This window comes from Pseudonaja textilis, chromosome 12 (genome assembly GCF_049901715.1).
Source record: "Pseudonaja textilis isolate UNSWEBS1 chromosome 12, rPseTex1.2, whole genome shotgun sequence".
Lineage (NCBI taxonomy): Eukaryota > Metazoa > Chordata > Lepidosauria > Squamata > Elapidae > Pseudonaja > Pseudonaja textilis.
The window spans coordinates 8281810-8301079 of record NC_142001.1 but is presented as its reverse complement, the minus strand read 5'-3'; the positions used below and the strand labels follow the sequence as shown (position 1 = coordinate 8301079).

Genomic DNA, 19270 nt, shown 5'->3' with positions numbered 1-19270 from the left:
TTCGCATTTATGACGGTTGCAGCGTTCCCCCATGGTCACCTGATCAAAATTCAGATGCTTGGCAACTTGACTCGCATTTATGGCGGTTGCAGTGTCCTTGGGGTCATGTGTTCCTCTTTTACAACCTGTTTGACAGGCAGAGTTGGATCCAGGATCCAGGTTGAGTTTAAGAACCATGTTACTAACTTGTAACAACTGCAGTGGTTCACTTAACAATGGTGGCAAGGTCGTAAAATGAGCAAAGTTCATTTAATTAAATGCCTGACTTAGTCATAGAAATTTTGGGCTCAGTTGAGGCCATAAGTTGAGGACTACCTGTATTTGTATTTATTTGGGATGTGGCTTTTTTTCTTTTCTTTTCTTTTTTTGAGTTGGGTGGCCCCCTGAACTTTGAACTAAATCAACAAGTAACTTGTGATTTCTTTTTTTTTAGCCATCTGATATACTCACTGTCCAGACCTCAGCTGTTCCCCCTGGGCCCTGTCATCCTCCGTGCCTGTCTGGCAAAGCCAAGCCTAAGGAAATTACTCTGCAGTGGGGTAAGGTCCCAAATCGTAAGAAAACAAGAGTATAAAAATATATAAGTTCAATAATTCAATTCGAATAAAATCACTGCGTAACCCAGAAGTGGGGCAGTAACTTCCCCATAGTCCCATCCAACCAACCCAGAGAGTTATGGGGGTTGTAGTTGTTGTTGAACACCACTTCAGAATATACAGTTTTTCCCACCCTGGAAACAAAATTGCCTCAATAATTCCTGTATTTTCCATCTCTCCAATAAATCAGAGAGTAGACGCAGCCCATTATATCGTAAGAGCGATATTTTTGTTGTCCCCAGAGGTTTTAGAACACGGTGAAATCCTACCAGTTCGGGGGAATGTTGGAAAGGCCCAATAAATTTTAAGTGGTGCTCTAAACAGCCACAAAAATCAACCAGGCCCATAGATAAGTATTACCCAAAAATAATAATAAAACAGATTGAAGGGCATAGCTCTTTTTTCCTCTGGAATTGCTACAAGGCTGGTTGAGCAGTGAGGCAGGGAGTGAGGCCAAAGGTATGGGGTAGAGGCATCTCTGGGGCTCTTCCTTGCAACGGGGGTCATTTTGTCCCCTCATTATTTTCTTCTTTTTCCGCGTTATTGATGACTGCTGGAAAAAAAAAACAGCAGAGCAGCAACCAACAAAAGATAAGGCCAAATTAATCCCCTCTCTGTTACATGATTAAATACAGTCTTCCTCATCGTTTTGCATAAGAACATGTCAACTTTGCAGATTCGGGAGGACAACAGTTGATCAGATAGGCCAAGAGATCTTGGATTAGATTTAGTTGAGAAACATTGTCGATGGGGAATCTTCTTCAAAACAGACTTGGACACTTCTTTGTCCACCACCACGAGGAAAGAGAGAAGATGGGAGGGAGAAAAACTAACTTGGAAAGGCCAAACATCCTTAGCCTTTTCTGATTTTCAGAGAACGGGGTTAGAGAGCGCCTGAGGGTTCATCATCTCCCAGCTGAGTGCAGATCCATTACAGTAGTACAGGGCTGTCAAACTCTCAAGGCCCCTGGGCTGGATTTGGCTTGTGATGTGGTTGGATTCTGCCTGTGGGCCAGGGGTGGGATGCAAATATTTTTACTACCGGTTTTGTGGGCGTGGCTAGGTGGGTGTGGCCAGGTGACTGGGTGGGCGTGTTTTTTTTGGCAGCAAACACCCTCCCCCCCCAGCCTCTCCCGTGCGCCCCTTTTTGCCTCCTGGGCCTTAGGGAAGCTGCCTGGGCGAAGCGGTAAGACAGCGAAGGGGAGCCCAGCATAGCTGATAGTTGGAACAGCCGACCATTGGGAGAAAGAGGAAATATCGGTTCGGCCAAACGGTAGCATTTTTTTACTATTGGTTTGCCCCAACTGGGCCGAACTAGTAGAATACCACCACTGTGTGGGGCCATCCTGGAAAATGTAAGGAGCTGGTGCACATCGCTTCAGCCCAGTCTACCCAGTGCAAAGAGGAAACATGCCAGCAGTTTGGGGAGTGGTGTCCAGCTGGCTACGCCCACCCTGTTGGTCACACCCACCCAGTCGGCCACGCCCACCCGGTCCCCCGAGGTCAGCCACAGCCCTGAGTCGTTCCTCAATGAGGGTTGTGAGTTTGACACAACCCTGCAGTAGTGTTTTTCAAACTTGGCAACTTTAAAGCTGTGTAACTCCCAGAATTTCCCAACCGGCAACATTAGAGCTTCTTTTACAGATGACTCCCGTGAAGTGAAACCACAAATCGGTGGCACCTCCGGACTGAACTTTTCATAGAAGAAGCCAATGTGGTGAAGCATCCTCTAGACCAGGGATCTCCCACCTTGGCCACTTTAAGACTTTGTGGACTTCAACTCCCAGAATCCCTCCTCCAGTCATGTTAGCTCAGGAATCCTGGGAGTTGAAGCCCACAAGTCTTAAACTTGCCAAGTTTGAAGACCCTTGCCTTAGAAAGAGCGATGAGAAGAGCAATAAAGACGATAAGGCTCAATCTCATGATGAATGACTAAGACAGCGGTCCCCAAACTTGGTAACTTTAAGACTTGTGGACTTCAACTCCCAGAATTCCCCAACCAACCAGATATCAAAGTCGCCATGTTTGGAGATCTCTGCTGTTAGAAGTATTTTGTTCACGGTCTTGTCCTGTTTTGCAGATCCTCCTTCCGTCAATGGGGGCTCAGAGATATCGGAATACCTACTAGAAGTGGCCAACAGCGACCAAGAAGAACACCGGCAAGCCTACCGTGGCCAAGCTTTGGAATGCACCGTGAACGGACTTCTTCCTGGGAGGACATACTGCTTTTGGATACGGGCAGCCAACAAAGCAGGGGTAGGCCTTTGGGGTCTTGCTAGAGAATAATCCGTTGGTTTAAAGCAATGGTTTTCAAACGTGGCAACTTCCAAGGTGGGTGGACATCAATTGCCTGAAGTCAGGGTTCCAGCAGTCGCTCTAATTAAATCATGGCTCTCCAGCCAAACTTCAATAAACTTCAGTAAACTTCAATAAACTTTATTAGAGGCGACATACTGGCCCTGCCCTGTATGAAGCCGACTCTGGCATATGTCATTTACAGTTCCCTGTGACCCTGTTTCTCCCCTCCTCCCTGGGTGTCTCATAAACCAGATTCTCCCATTGAGCCCGTTCACAGGCTGGGTGTCATCGAGGGCAAAAGCTCTAGGATTTTAATTAAAAGAATTTTAAAGATAAGAATTGGAATGTACATTCGCTTTCAAACTGCTGCACTGCTTCTCCAGATTTCCTTCCTCTCCACCCCCCCCCTCCCTTTTTTTAAAATGGAAACTACTAAAACAGGCATAGAAACGTTTTGTGAGTTGACACCTGATGGCCCAGTTAGTTGGGGAGTTCTAGGCATTGAAGTCCGGTCCTTCTTAAAGTTGCCAAGTTTGAAAAAGCCTGTTCTGACCCAAAACCCTTTTCCAATAAAACAAACACGAACCAAAGGGAACAGAAACCTTTTAATAAGCACGAGCCTCGCCAAAACTGTGCGAGGCTGCCAAGAATCACAGATAAGAAATATTTTACAACCCAAAAGCCTTCAAATGCCAACTTAAGAAACTGCAATGTCCACGAGGCTGGAGTCTCAAAACGTTTTTGCTTCCTACAAAGAACGTTTGCTGCACAGCTGGCTTTTATCTTCTTGAAGGAGGGGCCATTACTTGCAGCCTTACTCCCGAGTTGCCCGTGGTGTTGTAGCTGCTCTCTCCTACGAGCAACCCTGCACGCACATGCACTTGGCACAGGCTCCTCGGGAACCTCCTCATTGCTGCTGCCAGCCCCCACAATCTCTGAAGGCAGCAGTCCACCCCCTAATGGTCCTGGCCCCTCATCTGAGTCCTCGCTCTCCTCAGCCGTCCACACCTGCTGCCAGCTCACCACAAGAAAGAGCCCAGTTTAAAGCATCCGCTGGTACAACACTTGTAGACTGTTCAGGAACAACTCAAGTCTTGAACTCTGAATAGCTGGGTGGAAGTAGGCAGCTATATGCTTTTTGCAAACATTTTCATTAGAATCCTGGAGAATTTTGAAAGCTGCTCAGGGAAGGAGAGGCTGAGCCTGACCCGATGGAGAAGACTTGCATCCTTGGTCTACTGTAGTTAAGGAACGATTCCGCATTCTGTTTTTCCTGAGAAAGCAGGGAATTTTAGCTCCTGTAAAGGAGAAAGAAAGTCAGTGGGAGAGAAAGTTTAGCTTCTTGGTTCCTCTCCCCTCCACCACCACCCCTTTCCAGTGGTGGGTTGCTGCATGGTCACGTGGGTTTGGTCAAACCCTTAGTTGTGACCACTGGCTGGGCCTGCCCACCTGCCCGTGTGCTATTCTTTTCATATCTAAATAAGTTTCTGGCTCATTCCCCCCCACTCACATTGCCCCGCTGAGTTCCATGCCGTCCCTGCTGGACTCACCGGAGCTGCCTGAGTGGATTAGCTACATGTTTGAAGCTCCATTTCAGTCCCCAAGGGGCGCATGCGTGGGCTCTCACAACCCGCGAACCGGCTGTGAACGTAAGTGCAGCCTGCCTCTGCCCCCTTTCCCAACAGCCTTTGGATGAGGGAAGAAAAAGGCACGAAGGTTGGGTCTTTCTGGAACGAGCATCCCTCAGATAGTGATTACATTAGGAACCTTAGAGCTGATCAAGGACGTTCCTTAGTAGTTTTCATCTGGATGGGCTTAAAGGTTTCTTCCTGGGGCACAAGGTCAGAGGCGCCCAGCAGGAAGAAGCCCTTAGAATGATCAGATTTGGGGCTCTGCAGATAATAAACTATTTGGACTGATGGAATTGCAGATAAAGGTGTATTCCTTCGACTTAACACCACCTTCAAATGTTATTGGAGCAGAACAAGATTAGGCACGGACTGTGAAACTGGTACATGGGCTGAGTCTAAATCAAGGCCAGAAACTAAACTTGGCGGGTTTGTTGGAGACTGGAGACCCTTTTTGTTCACCAAACCTATAAAGAATCTGTTGGGAAGCCAGTGATGTTGTAATGGTGGAGGTTCTTCGATATGTATTGACTTGGTCCATCGCTCAGCATTTTTATAATTTTAAGGTACTTTTCCCCCTGCAGCTCGGCCCTTACTCAGAAAAGGCAGAGATCTCTACAGCTCCAGGGCCCCCCGATCCATGTTCCACCCCACTCTTAACGTGCAAAACTGCTACTTGTGTAGTAGCTACATGGGAGGTAGGTGGTTTTTCTCTCCCCCCTCCCCCCCTTTCCTTCTGTATAAATGCAATAAATAAGCTTTTTTTGGGAAGACTATTCTATAAATCAGAAACTGACTCTACAGAGTGTCTGGGGTTGACCAAGTATGTGGCATACTTTTGGAATATTCCAGAGCTTTTTTTTTTTCTTTCCGTTTTTTCCATGTTGGAGGCACTGAAGTGCTCTTGCGGTGAAAGGATTTGCCAGTGACATGGCTGTTGCTAGGTGGAACACCCCATTGGGGACTCCTTTTGCATCCCTGTGAGGTTGCCTGCTGAAGTGGTACCCATTTATCTAGTTGCAGTCGCCCGCTTTCAAACTGCTGGATCGGCAGGAGCTGAAGTATGTGTGACGGGAGCTCACCCAGCCCTCTGGCAGCAACAGGTCTCAAACGCGAGCCTGACAATTATCAACCCAGCATTCTAGCCTCGTGAGCCACCGCACTCTTAAAAAATAAATAAATTCCACAGCTAAGATTTGGGGAGCAAGACCTACTTCCTCTTTTAGCCTCTCTTAGCATCCCTTCTTAGCTGCCACACCGCATCACAACACTTCTGAATGACGTCTGTGACCTTTCTTGCTCCTTGGTGGATTTGTGATCCTTAGGAATGTCCCCAAAGGGCGGGATTATGATTTAGGGCTTGCTAGCTTCCCATTTTCTAGGTACTTAAGGCAGTAGATATAATAATCTGAAGTGAAGCTGCAAACTGCAAAATAGCTACCAAGTGGATTGAACAAGGTAGAATACACCCCAAAATTGACTTTACGAGAGGAGAAAACCACCAGACATTTGGTCTTCAGGGCCAAATACCATGATCAACCCATCTATTTATGTCCCAGGAGAGATCCTGGAGGTCCTTTTTAAACCCTAGATAGGGCCTCTCTGAAAGACAGGGGTGTGCTTCTAGTTTCTCCTAGCAGGCCCTCTTTCGCAGAATGTTTGAATTCCAACCCCACATCAGTAAACAAAAGTGCCGTAGCAATCTTTTGTGAAGTTCATCTGCAGTTTACAAATGCAAAATGCTAACTTCTCAACCTTTTCTTTCTTCTAACCTCTCCCAAGAGCCCACCATGCAATGGGGCAGAAGTTAATGAATACAGACTAGAATGGGGGCAGATGGAAGGATCTATGCATATCGTCTACACCGGCCCTCTGCTGTGCTACGAAGTGAAGGGGCTCTCCCCTGCAACTACTTACTATTGCAGAGTACAGGTACGTGTAGATTTGGGAAGCAGCAATTTTTTTTTTTCCCCTGAAATTTTAAAACTTCACATTATGTTAAGACCCTCAGCTATGTTTCGTGATGAAAATAAATTGAAATTTTTTCAGTGCTGGTGGGAGTCTGAAACTTCTCAACTGATTCACTGCTATGCAAAAAGAAAAAAGGATACTGTTGTTTTTGCCATAACGCACGCTTGGAATAATGGATTTCTTGGAATGTAATGTGGCTGAATTCCATATTTTGAAGAAATGTCTATGGAGATTCTCAGTCATCCAGGACATGGTTGTCCCAAAGGTGCAACTATTCTCTGAAGACCTTTTGCTTCTCTCCAAGAAGTTTCTTCCATTCTGACTGAACGGTGGGAAATGAAGGATTTATAGGAGAACTGGCCACACCCACAGAACCAGTTAGTGGTCCCTGCGATCTAAAATTATGAGGTTGGTGGCTCCTGAGGTCCAAAAGGTTGGCGACCCCTGATCCTGAGGACACAGATAAACCGCCAAGTGACCTCAATGTCTCTCTAAACAGAATGCAAATGACCAGCTGTCTTGCAAGGAGCATAAATCCTTCCATTCCCCACCATCCAGTCAGAACTGGATAAGCTTCTTGAATGAGAAGTGAAATGTCTTCAAAGAAAAACAAAGAAGTCCAGTTGCCTCTTGACAAAGCACTTTTGGGACATATTTTGAAGAATAATGAACAGAAGTTGCCTTCAGAAGTTGTGGGAGCTTCATCACTTGATACCTTCAAGAAGAGACTGGAGTGCCATTTGTCAGAAATGATGTAGGGTCTCCTGCTTGGGCTGGGGGTTGGACTAGATGACCTACAAGGTCCCTTCCAACTCTGTTAATCTGTTAAAATAAATCCAAAACATCTGGAGAACATTGTGCTGAGGGGCCTAGATGCAGATGCTTGAGACTTCATACTATGTAAGGCCCAGAGCTCTCTCCCCTTCAGATGATAAGAATGAACTTTTGAAAACTGGGTATTTCAGAAGGAATTCTTTATTGAAAAGGAAGATAGCCAGATGATGTTCAAAGCAGGGTCTAATATCCCTCCATGCATGCAGCTTAGATAAAGGGAGTTGGAACCCTCCCCTTAGTCTGATGCGGATTTTGTCAGTACAAAGAAGCAACGTGTTAATTCCCTTTTTTCTGGGAAGGTGGTTGAGAAGAGTTGGTCCTAGGAAGTTTCTTTCAGAGCTAGAATTTTTATGGCCCCTTCTCCTCTTGCTATCTCTCCAAGAGGTGACAAGTTTCCAGGCACCTGGGCTCCAGTCCCTAGTTGTATATCATGTGCAAGTTATACAGATTCAGTACAAGAATTAAGACATTCAAAAAGGATTACTTGTATCAACCTCCCCTCCTTCTTCCATTGAAGAATGGCGTACACACGGATCTGACACACTTGTTCTTCACGCTCTTCTCTCCTGTGTGTGTGTTTTTTAGGCGGTGAATCTGGCTGGTCCCGGGCTATTTGGGGAAATCAGCACCGTGACCACGCCGGCTTCGGTGCCAGCTGCGGTGGCTGTATTGAACTTGCTGGAAGAAGACCAGTTGGAAGGTCCTCTTCCGCTCTCCACGTGCCTTGCTCTTCACTGGGAGGAGCCTTGCTGCCACGGGGCAGAGATCATTGGCTACCACATAGAGTATGGGGAGAAGCAGGTCTTAACGGTCAACAAAGCCACAAGCCATGTTCTGGAGAACCTGCAACCTGACACTTTCTACAGGTGATTGGCGATTTATGATCCTAGGAGCGGGGGCCCCCGGCTTGTGGTCTGAAGACCTTTATTTAGTAAATTGGCATGCTCTGCCCACCTCACTGTCACTCTGGGTGGCACATAATGTCTTTAAAGGAAATCCTCAATTGGCAACACTTCGTTGAGTGGCCGTTCAAAGCTAAAAACGGCGCTGAAAAAATGTAAGACCGGTTTTCATGCTTGTCTGCCATTTACAGCGTCTCCATGGTCTGTAGTCACGCAATTATAGACCCCACGATCACGGTCACGTGACCCAAAATCAGATGCTTGGCAACTGACTCACGTTTATGACAGTTGCCGTGTCCCGGGGCCATGCGGTCACTCCCCTGGGGCGACCTTCTGACAAGCGAAGTCAACAGGGAAAACCAGATTCCTTTCCTGACCATGTTACTAGCTTAACAGCTTCGGCGATTCCCTTCAACCTATGCTTTGCAAAATAGGTCGTAAAATTGGGCAAAAGTCATTTAACAACGGTCGCACTTAGTTCAGCAGAAGTGCTGGGTTCAATTGCGGCCATAGGCCAAGGACTGCCTTTAAATTATTTTAATTTAATTTAATTAAATCATAAATTAAACGTATGAATCTTGACTCTTGATGAATGTATCTTTTCTTTTATGTACACTGAGAGCTTCTGCACCAGAGAAAAATTCCTTGTGTGTCCAATCACACTTGGCTAATTAAGAGTTCTATTCTATTCTAATTCTAATTCCATTCTCTATTCTGTTCTGTTCTATTCTATTCTATTCTATTCTATTCTATTCTATTCTATTCTATTCTAATTCTATTCTTATTCCTATTCTATTCTTATTCCATTCTTAATCCATTTTCCATTCTATTCCTATCCCATTCTCCATTCTAATCTTATTCCACTCTACTCTAAATCAGAGCAAAGATTCATTCATTTAGTCCCTCCATGTCTACAGCCTTCCTCTCATACAAGTTTCTCCTCTTCTCCTAACATCAACTTTTTATCTCTTTCACTCCCGGATAGAATCCGAATCCAGGCCTTCAACAGCCTTGGGACTGGCCCTTTCAGCCCATCCATTAAAGCGAAAACCAAGCCTTTACCTCCAGATCCTCCACACCTGGAATGCGTGGTCTTCAGTTACCAGAGCCTTAAGCTGAAGTGGGGGGAAGGTCCTAGCCGAGCTTTGATCGCCAATCCCACCCAGTTCAATTTACAGATGGAAGACCGGCTGGGCAGGTGAGACCAGACTTGGGAATACCTTGGCCTCTTTGTCTCTGGGCTCAGGCTATGGAGGGGGGAAGAGTTTCCTTGAAGTGGCAGCTCAAGGTTTAGAGAAACAATCAATGTACCCAAATCTGCAAGACACGGAGAACCAATGAAAAAAACTGCCCTCCTCTTTATTGGAGGCATGATGGCATTCTGCCGGTTCGACCCAATAATAAAATATCCTCCCGTTCAGCCAAACTGGTATGAACCAGTATTTCTTTTCTTTCTTTTTCCTCCTGACAATCGGCTGTGCTGGGATCCCCCTCGCTGTCTTACTGCTTCGCCCAGGAAGCTTCCCTGAGGCCCAGGAGCCTCCCCCTCAAAAAAAACCCAGTGCAGGTGTGTGTGTGTGTTGCAAAAAAAGGAGAAGCCACACCCACCCAGTCCCATGGCCACTCCCACCTAGTAAACTCCCCACAGAACCGGTAGTAAAAAATATTTGCATCCCACCCCCGATCCGAGGTCTCCAAACTTGGCGACTTTTAAGACTTGTGGACTTCCAACTTCTAGAATTTTCTGGCTGGAGAATTCTGGGAGTTGAAGTCCACAAGTCTTAAAGTCGCCAAGTTTGGGGATCCCTGTACTTTATCTTCAGTGTCCTCTGGAGGACTACTTATATCGTCATAATACTCCCCCAGAATATTTTTTTATGAGGTTCCCATCATCTAATTGAATGCCTAGCACTTACACTCCTTAGATGTGCCACAGACACTGAATGGTGTAATCAGGGAGATAACAGAATGACAGAGTTGGAACAGAGGGACCTTGGAGGTCTTCTAGTCCAACCCCCTGCTTAGTCAGGTGACACTATACCATTGCAGACAAACGGCTGCCCAATTTCTTCTTGCGTGAACGTGTTCAATTGAGGGCAAACGAAAGGCAGCACATCCAAACCCAAAGATCTGATGAAGTGTACTTATTTGGGATTTATTTCTCTGACACTTTCCATTAAGAAAAGAACCCCATTTCACATCTGCCATGACAAATGGATGAAAGCAAATATTTAATTGGGGAAATAAGTCTTCATGCACGTCTAATAAATCTTGTGGGAGCGTGAACTTTATAGAGATTTTTGTGCTTGGATTGTTGTTTCAGTCTTCGCCGTTTGCGGATAGATGATGTTTGTGGTTTGCAAGGTCACGGTGACAGCTGTCACGGTCAAATTCAAGCTAGTGGTGATGTGTGGCACATTGTCAGACAACAACAGCTGTTTTAGCCCGTGTTGTGGACATGAATGACACTCAAATATTGGCTGAAAGTCCGTAGAGATTCTCAGTCATCCAGGTGCTTTTCGGAGGAGGCAACTGGATTTTGTTTTTGCTTTTCTTTGAAGACGTTTCGCTTCTCATCCAAAAAGCTTCTTCAGCTCTAACAGGATAGTGGGGAATGGAAAAATTTATATTGCTTGCAGACAGGTGGTTATTTGCATCCTTTTAGAAAGCTGTTGAGGCCAGTAGGAGGTTTGTCTGTGTCCTCAGGGACACCCGAGTGGTGATCCGGTTCCTGCAGTCTACAATTTTTTCCCTCTGGAAGTACATTCCTATTCCCACACCATTCCAAAGATGTTCATCCCAAATTGTATAGCTAAAAGTCTGTAGAGATTCTCAGTCATCCAGGTGATGGTTGTCCCAAAGGTGCTTTTTTCAGGAGGCAACTGGACTTTCTTGATTTTTTTTGTTCGAAGACGTTTCGCTTCTCATCCCAGAAGCTTCTTCAGCTCTGAGAATGGGGGAAGTGGAAGGATTTCATTCTGCAAGGAGTATAAATCCTTCCATTCCACACTATCCTGCCAGAGCTGAAGAAATTTCTTGGATGAGAAGTGAAACATCCTCAAAGAAAAAAAACCAAGAAAGTCTCGCTGCCTCCTGAAAAAGCACCTTTGGGAAAAACAACTGTCTGAGTTTTGGTTTTACTGGCTGAATCAGGAACGCTTAAGTACAGTATTTCACTCTTTGGAATTTAAAGGATGTTATCTTTGATACGCCAAGCCTGTCAGGGTGGCCTGCATGATTGGAGGATTGTCCCAAAGGTGCTTTTGCAAAGGGCACCTGGACTTGTGTTTTTGGATTGGAAGGTTAGAGAGTTCAGAGTATTTTTCAGATCTTTTCTCTCTTCCCATTTCAGGTTCATCACTGTCTACAGTGGACCTTGCCACACCTATAAAGTGCAGCGGCTTAGCGAGTCTACCACGTACTATTTTAAAATCCAGGCCTGCAACGATGCTGGGGAAGGGGAATTTTCCGAAGTTTACGCCTTTGCCACAACCAAATCACCACCGCCTGCCATGAAAGGTGAGGGGCATCGAGCGCATATGATCAGTGTTCATAAACGGAGGGAGATTTGACCCCTTAAAAGGGGAGGCTCTTCAAGGCATAACTCTTTGTTTCTGCTTTGATAGGTGATACACTGTGTGTGTGTGTGTGTGTGTGTGTTTGATGGCCAATATAGTTTTGGAAGAAATTAGATTGATTTAGTTAGGGGTCGGCAACCTGCGGCTCTGGAGCCACATGCAGCTCTTTTGGCCCTCTGCTGCAGCTCCCTATTGGCTGATCCCACCTCTGGCTGGCCCCTCCCCTTCTTGCCTGGCCAGAGGAGGTAAGGGTGATGGCAGGGGATGGAGACTCGCTCCATATTGCAGAGCAGGAGGTGACTGGGTGGGAGTGAGTGGCGTTCCGTTGGCCACGCCCACCCAGTCACACCGGTTGTTAAATTATCAGCTCCCGGTGTTTTCTTTTGTGTGAGAAATAGATCCAAATGGCTCTTTGAGTGTTTAAGGTTGCAGACCCCTTGATTTAGTTAAAGGCGGGAAGTTTCTCTTCCTGTCACTTTGCTTCAGAAAAAAAAAATGTAGGTGGCCCTCAAATAAAGCGCACAAAATGAACTGAAATGCAGAATGCACCAGTCTTCCCAAACTTTATCCTTAATTATTCAGAATTACTTATTTAAAAAAAAACCCCTTATTTAAATATCCCCGTTGTGTAAATGGGTTTGTGTCGTTTCCCGAAAGAAAAATCGCTTTTACCCAATTTAGGGTAATGCACACCCAGATTCAAAGGCTTCCGTATTCTTCATAATCTCCTCCGGAAGAGAGTAAATAATATGCAGGCAGTTCTTGATTTACAACCATTTGTTTTGTGACCAAGGTTACGATGACACTGAAAAAAAAAGGGGACTTAAGGGCCGTTTTTCACACTTATTTTGAGCCTTTGCAGCACCCCTTGATCAAAATTCGGATGCTTGGAAACTGGCGGGTATTAATGACGGTAGCAGTGTCCCGGGGGTGTGTGTCATGTGATCTCCTTCGGCGACTGACAAGCAAGATCCATGGGGGAGGCCAGATTCCCCTTAGCAACCGTGTGACTAACTTAACGAAGGCAGTGACTCTGTGGTAAGAAAAGCCACAAAATGGAATGAAACTCAATTTCTCCGCTGAGCAGTGGGAATTTTGCGCTCAATTTTGGTCATAAGTCAAGGACTACCTGTAACACAGTGGGAGAGTATCAAGAACGGGGCATTCCTTTGGTGGCATAGGAGCCCACAGTGGCCCCGTGGTTAGAATGCAGTACTGCAGGCTACTTCGGCTGCCTACAATTTGGCAGTTCAATCCTGACCGGCTCAAGGTTGATTCAGCCTTCCATCCTTCCGAGGTGGGTAAAATGAGGACCCAAATTGTTGGAGGCAATAGGCTGACTCTGTGAACTGCTTAGAGAGGGCTGTAAAGCACTGTGAAGGGGTATAAAGACTTATTGCTATTGCTATTAAGAGCAGTAGTGGTGTTGTGGTTAGAATGCAGTATTGCAGGCTAATTCTGCCCACTGCCAGGAGTTCGATCCTGACCAGCTTAAGGTTGACTCAGCCTTCCAGCCTTCCAAGATCGGTAAAATGAGGACCCAGATTGTTGGGGGCAAGAGGCGGACTCTGTAAATGGCTTAGAGCAGAGGTCTCATTCTCGTGGCCCGCGGGCCAATTGCAGCCCGCAGGATGATATCCTGTGGCCTCCACCGTGATATGAAAGTATAATATTAGTGTATAATATAAATATAAAGTATAATATTATGCGGCCTAGCCTCACCCAGACTCTGCCTCCAGCGGCCCCCAGGTAAATTGTGTTTGAGACCCCTGGCTTAGAGAGTGCTGTAAAGCACGGTGAAGCGGTATGTAAGTCTTAAGTGCTTGTCAGGTGAGGCTCCATTCAAAATTCCAGAAAGAAACCCTTAAGAGACTCCATTGTTACAGAGAAAAGGACTTCTATCGCTATTGCTGTTCCAAAGCCTTAATTTCAGCAGCACCTTCCTAAATTATTTCCACATTGGGAATAGAACCATCATTGTAAAATTAACCTGCCAAGCAAGAAGCTCAACTGGATGGAAGAAGAGTTGGAGGACTAGATCTTGGTACACTGACCCTAAACCAAGTTGCACTTGGAAACGTGGCTTAAGTTCATTCAGGGAGAGGGGATGCATGCTGTATACTCTTCTTAGCTAAAAGGAGGACAATGCACAGCATGGATGTTTTAACTTCCACCTTGTTCCAACTTGCAGCCCCCAAAGTCCATCAGCTGGGAGACAATGTCTGTGAAGTCACCTGGGAGCCTTTACAGCCAATGAAGGGTGATGCCATTGTTTACATATTGCAGCTTGCCACTGGGAGGGAAGCGGATCAGGTAATCCCAGAATGATCCTTTCTTTTCTTTTTTTTTTACAGATATTACGGGGAAACCCCCTCCCCCCCAAATACAGTACTTCTGAATGCACTGTTATAAAGTAGGGGCATCCAATCTTTGCCATTCTAAGCCATTGGCCATCTGGGGGTTTCTGGGAGTTGAAGTCCACAAGTCTATTGCCAGGGTTGGACACTTCTGTTATAAAGGGACCTCATTATCACAGGAATTGTCGAGCGGCAGGGAAATCGGGACATCCAGCCAGTTCAAACGAGCATAAAGATTTATTGCGAGCTTAAGCTGTTGACAAGAATCTGAACTACTAACAGTCAAGGGAAATTGGCAGTAGATAAGTCGATGGAATTCAAGGGCTAGATTTAGATCTCTCGTGGGCATGAAGGGACTCATGACTAATGACACATTTGACCCCTTGGGCTCAGCCTGGTCCTCTCCTCCGCAATCAAACCATCCCTCTTCCCCAGTCAAACTGTCAGGGGGCCTCTCAGAATAAGTTGAGTTGGAAGGGACCTTGGAGGTCTTGCAGTCCAACCCCCCAAAGCAGATTTCAGACAAACAGCTGTCCAGTCGGGCTGAATCTAGGTGCGGTGTAACTTATTATTCAAGTCTATGCTCTTGGAGCATTGCCCAAGATTGCCAAACATTGGATGAAGTGTGACCGTTCTTTAGTGGTAGACCCATCTTCTTTTCAACTAGAAAGCCCTAAGATTTCTTGGAAGGGCCAGAAAGGCCTTCTGCCTGAACCTCAAGATGAGAGCCGCTGCCAGTAAATGTGAGCGGTATGGAATACATAGGCCAGTGTATAGGCCTTGTAGGTCAGTATAAGGCAGTATTTAGGATGCCCAGCAGAGGTTAGCTAGCAGTACCAAGAGACACGTATCCACATCTTTCAAGAACCAGGTTCTGTGCCCCGTCTGATGTTTTAAAAAGCGACCTGCCCCAGAGCAAAAGGCCAACTCCAAGTGTAGCTTTTATTTCCCAATAACTGCACTGCCGAGTGGGTTTGAAGGTTGCCCACCTGTCTTCCTCGAAGCAGAGAGCAGCTTAGATAGGAGCACCTAGGGCTGTGATGGTGAACTGCGATGGGTGACTCTGCAATGCAGAGCCATTTGTGTGGGCACGTGAGCCCCAGCCAAACTTACTTGCACTGCGCATCTGCGTGGTCTCCCAGCTGATTTTTGGCTTCCCTGAGGCTCAAGGGAAGCCTTGGGAGGCCGAAAAAGGGGCGTTCCGGAAATACCAGAAGTGATGAAACGGACCCTTTTTCAGCCTCCTGAGGCTCCAGAGGCTTCCCTCAAGCCTCCAGGAGATCGAAAACGGCCTCAAATGGGCCAAAAATCAGCTGGGAGGTGCATGCACGCGCAGTGCGGGTTAGGGAGTTGGGGCGGTTGCGCATGCATGCACAGGAGGGGGGCGGGGCGCATTGCATGGTGGGGGCCGGCATCCACGCGCACTTTCGGCACACCACAACAAAAAGGGTCCGCCATCACTGGCCTAGGAAGGCCATGCAGTGAACATCAGCGACCTTGCTCCCTCTGTTTTCATTCAGTGGGGGGTTCCAAAGCTTTCCATATACCGGTTTTGGGGGACCGGTCCAGAACTTCTCAGAATTTCCAGTAGGCCCCCCCCAAAGATGGAAGGTTTCTGGCTTTGTGGAACTCTGTTGCCTTGTTCTGCCATCTGACCGGGTGTCTTTCTCCTGTTCCTGCCTCAGATCTACAAGGGACCTGAGACTTCCTATCGCGTCTCCAACGTGCAAACAAACTGTGAATACCGATTCAGGGTGTGCGCTGGGCGCCAGTATCAGGACTCCACGGGGTGGCAAGAACTCTTCGGCCCGTACAGCCCAAGCGCCGCCTTCTCATCTCAAAAGCAGGAGCTGCTCCCGCCGTCTTCGGACCCGGCTCCGGAGCTCCTGAAGAGCAAGCGGAAGGCGCTCAGCGACGAACAGTTTGCGTTCCTGCTCCTCGTCATCTTCGCAACGGTTGCCATTTTGTTCGCCGTCATCATTCAGTACTTTGTGATCAAGTAAGTTGGTAGCCACGGAGAAGCGACTTCATCACTCAGCTTATAATTTTTCATACGGAAGTTTTACGCCTTGGGTATTTATGTAAATTCCCGTTCAGATGCTAACTGGGAACGATGGAATAAAAAGACACGCCTTTCCATTTTTGCTGCTGAGTAACAGGTTGGATGGACAGGGTGCCTTCTCCCAACCCCTCCCCCCTCCCCCCTCCCCTCCTGTCCTTCCCATCCACCAACTTCCCCTTCAGGGGCCGAAGAAAGCCGGGGAGGGGGGGGGCGCGGGGAGGGGGGGAGAGGAGGAAGGGCAGACGGACTTGAAGAACATCCCTATTTACAGCACGGTGGTGCATCTTCTCATCAGGGTTAGCTGTTGAAAAAACAGCCAAAAAACAAAAAAACCTGCCTTAATTCTCAAGAGTTTTGACTTAATTTTCACAGCGAGTCCTGAATTCTCAAAAGCCGAGCGAGAAGGGAGGTGCAGGAGGCGAGCCGGCTGCTGCTCTAGCATTTGGGGGACCATGAGATATAGCGGCAAAGATCCTTATTACGCTTTAAAAAAAGACAGTCCTGTATTCTAGGATGCAGCACCAGGAAAACCATCTGTAGTGGAAAAAGAAACCCTACCCAAATATTGTCCACAATGACGTTCAGAGGTAGCGTAATGTTAATTTTTTTTTCCCCCGGTTCTTTTAACTGGGGTGTGTGTGTGTGTGTGTGTGTGAGTGGCTGGACACTGTCCCTTCTAGGGAAGCAGTGGTAGGTGTGAGCCTTTTGAGGTTTGAATTCAAGGTATCCGATTCACCTGCACGCAAGAGGGATTTGGGTTGGTCTTGAAATTGGCAAGAAAGAGGCTCTCTCTCCTTTCCCTCACCCTTCACCGCCGAGATGCTTTCTCTCTCGCAAACTTAACGGTCGGCCCAACTCAAGGTCTCCCTCTCCTGTGCCTGAGAGACTGAAGAACACCCTGTGCTTCTCACTTTATATAAAAAAAAGGAAAAAATAAATAAACCTCTGCAGCGTTGGTTTTCTTTGTTTTCCAAGGGGAAAAAAAAAAAAAAGCACAGCATTTTTTTTTGTCTTTAATGAGAACAAAAAAAAAAGTGCATTTATGATAAATGTTTCACTATTTGGCTCAAACTGAGCAAAAATGTTTTTTGTACTATTCTTAACACGGGATTAAAAAGTCGAACTCTCTGGGGGAATTTTATTTTTTGGGGGTAATTTTGTTCCTCGGGGCGTCCTTCATCCGCTCGATTAAGTCACGTGTGAAAAATTACCTCCCCTCCTCCTTTCTCTCCCATCTCCTCCCCCACCCCCACCCACTCCCCCAAAAAAGTTAGGTTTTAAGTTCGAACGTAATTGTCACCTCTTCCGTAGCAGTTCCGTGTTCCACTGTTTTGGTCTTGTGAGATTCCAAGTCTTTTTTCCGTTTGTGATGGAAATTTCATCTCACGGCTTCGGGTCAAACTCACGTTTCCTTTCATTTGTTTGGGAAGGCGAATATCATGCACTACAGAGGAGCTGTTCCGTGTAAGGCCTCTGCAGCAAGTACCTGTAAAATAAAAAAAGTATTTAAACATTGTCTTTACAGTCATGCTACTTTGAAAAGCTTAGAAACCATCCATTTTGTTCTTTGAAAGAAGAAACTCAAAGAGAGAGAGAGAGAAAGAGAAGACTAGACATTTTGTTGAGTTTTCCATATTGATAGGGACCGAAAAGTTCCGCCTTACAAAACATCTGAATGCTTTGTATTTGTATATGGGACAGTGGACGTAACTTGTGAAACTCATGTTTAGCTTGAGACATGTCTGTTTCCAAAACAACACAACTGGCTGTTTAATTCATCATGATAGCTTATGGTTTGTGGCATTGTGTTTGCATTTCACACCTGGGGGAAAACACACACACACAAACACAAACACACACACACACAAACACACACGCAAATGATATCATAACACTTACCTATCTTTAAAGTAGATTTATGGTGCAATCTGAAATTTATCTTTCCTTCCCCCCTCCATAAAATGTACTCTCCTCTTTTTTGTGATCTATTTATTTTGATTTAAAAAAAAGAAATTCTGGAAAAATGTATGTTTGAATGTATTGTTCTACTTGTAGCAGAACTTTTTAAGTTAATCATTTGTTGTAATGGAAGCCTCTGCTCAGTGTTGAAAAGAGTTTTATACAAATGTTTGTGTCTTTAGTTTGCAGGAATGTTTACAACCTGTTCTCCTTCATTTCGTTTCATACTTCACTTTTTTATAAAATAAAATAGTTTTTGTCTTTGGCAGATTTCTGTTGCGAAAGTGACAAAGAAACAAAACAAAACTATAGAGGTGGGGAGAGAGAAATCTCATTGAATTGGCAGCAGTGTGAGAAATGCATTTTTTTTAAATTAGATTTTTCTGAATAAAATACTAACCAAAATTATGACTTCCTAGAAAGTTAAATCTTTAATTTGTATTTGTAATTGCCACAAAATGTTTATTATATTTCCAGGAAGTTTACTGGAAAAGCATAATGTAGAATTTTATATTTACAGCTATACATTCCAGACTGATGTACCTAGTGGCATTAATGTATTAGGTCTCATTTTCTCTTGTATTGTAATTTTTGCCGTATTTCATACTTATGTTAAACCTGCCAGGCATCGTATTACTAAATTGTAACTATCAAATAGATAATATATTTAATATGGCCAATAAAAATAAACAAAAAAATGTTCATATTTGGGACTGTGGAGTTGTGTGTCTCCTCTATCGCACGTACATCCCGGACAGTGTACAACCAGGGTCTCCAAACTTGGCAACTTAATAAGTTGTGGACTTCAAGTCCCAGAATTCTAGGAGCTGAAGTCCACAAGTCTAAAAGTTGCCGTGGTGTGTAGGAATGGGCCAGAACCGTAGATCAAACACTTTCAAAATCCCGCTTTATTTCTTCTTGACACCATCCACAAACGACATCTTATGCTTTTCATCGTCACATGAGTGACATGTAAAAATAGACCATGGTGGTGCAGTGGTTAGAGTGCAGTACTGCAGGCTACTTCTGCTGCCTGCCGGCTGCCTGCAATTTGGCCGTTTGAATCTCACCAGGCTCAAGGTTGA

General features: G+C 45.7%; 1 protein-coding gene across 4 annotated transcripts in view; it reads left to right on the top strand.

Annotated features, from left to right (window-relative positions):
• The window catches only part of LOC113437853 (fibronectin type-III domain-containing protein 3A), a 67989-nt gene extending 49098 nt beyond the window's left edge, over window positions 1-18891 (top strand). For all 4 annotated transcript variants that reach the window (XM_087940944.1, XM_087940945.1, XM_087940943.1 and 1 more), the window contains exons 18-26: window positions 434-539; window positions 2677-2852; window positions 5107-5220; window positions 6305-6454; window positions 7913-8193; window positions 9215-9427; window positions 11582-11748; window positions 13999-14120; window positions 15850-18891. In XM_087940944.1, coding sequence (XP_087797070.1) covers window positions 434-539; window positions 2677-2852; window positions 5107-5220; window positions 6305-6454; window positions 7913-8193; window positions 9215-9427; window positions 11582-11748; window positions 13999-14120; window positions 15850-16167 — 1647 coding nt within the window. In that variant the 3' untranslated portion in view covers window positions 16168-18891. The remainder of the gene's footprint in view (window positions 1-433; window positions 540-2676; window positions 2853-5106; window positions 5221-6304; window positions 6455-7912; window positions 8194-9214; window positions 9428-11581; window positions 11749-13998; window positions 14121-15849) is intronic.
• The last annotated feature ends 379 nt before the right edge of the window (window positions 18892-19270 follow it).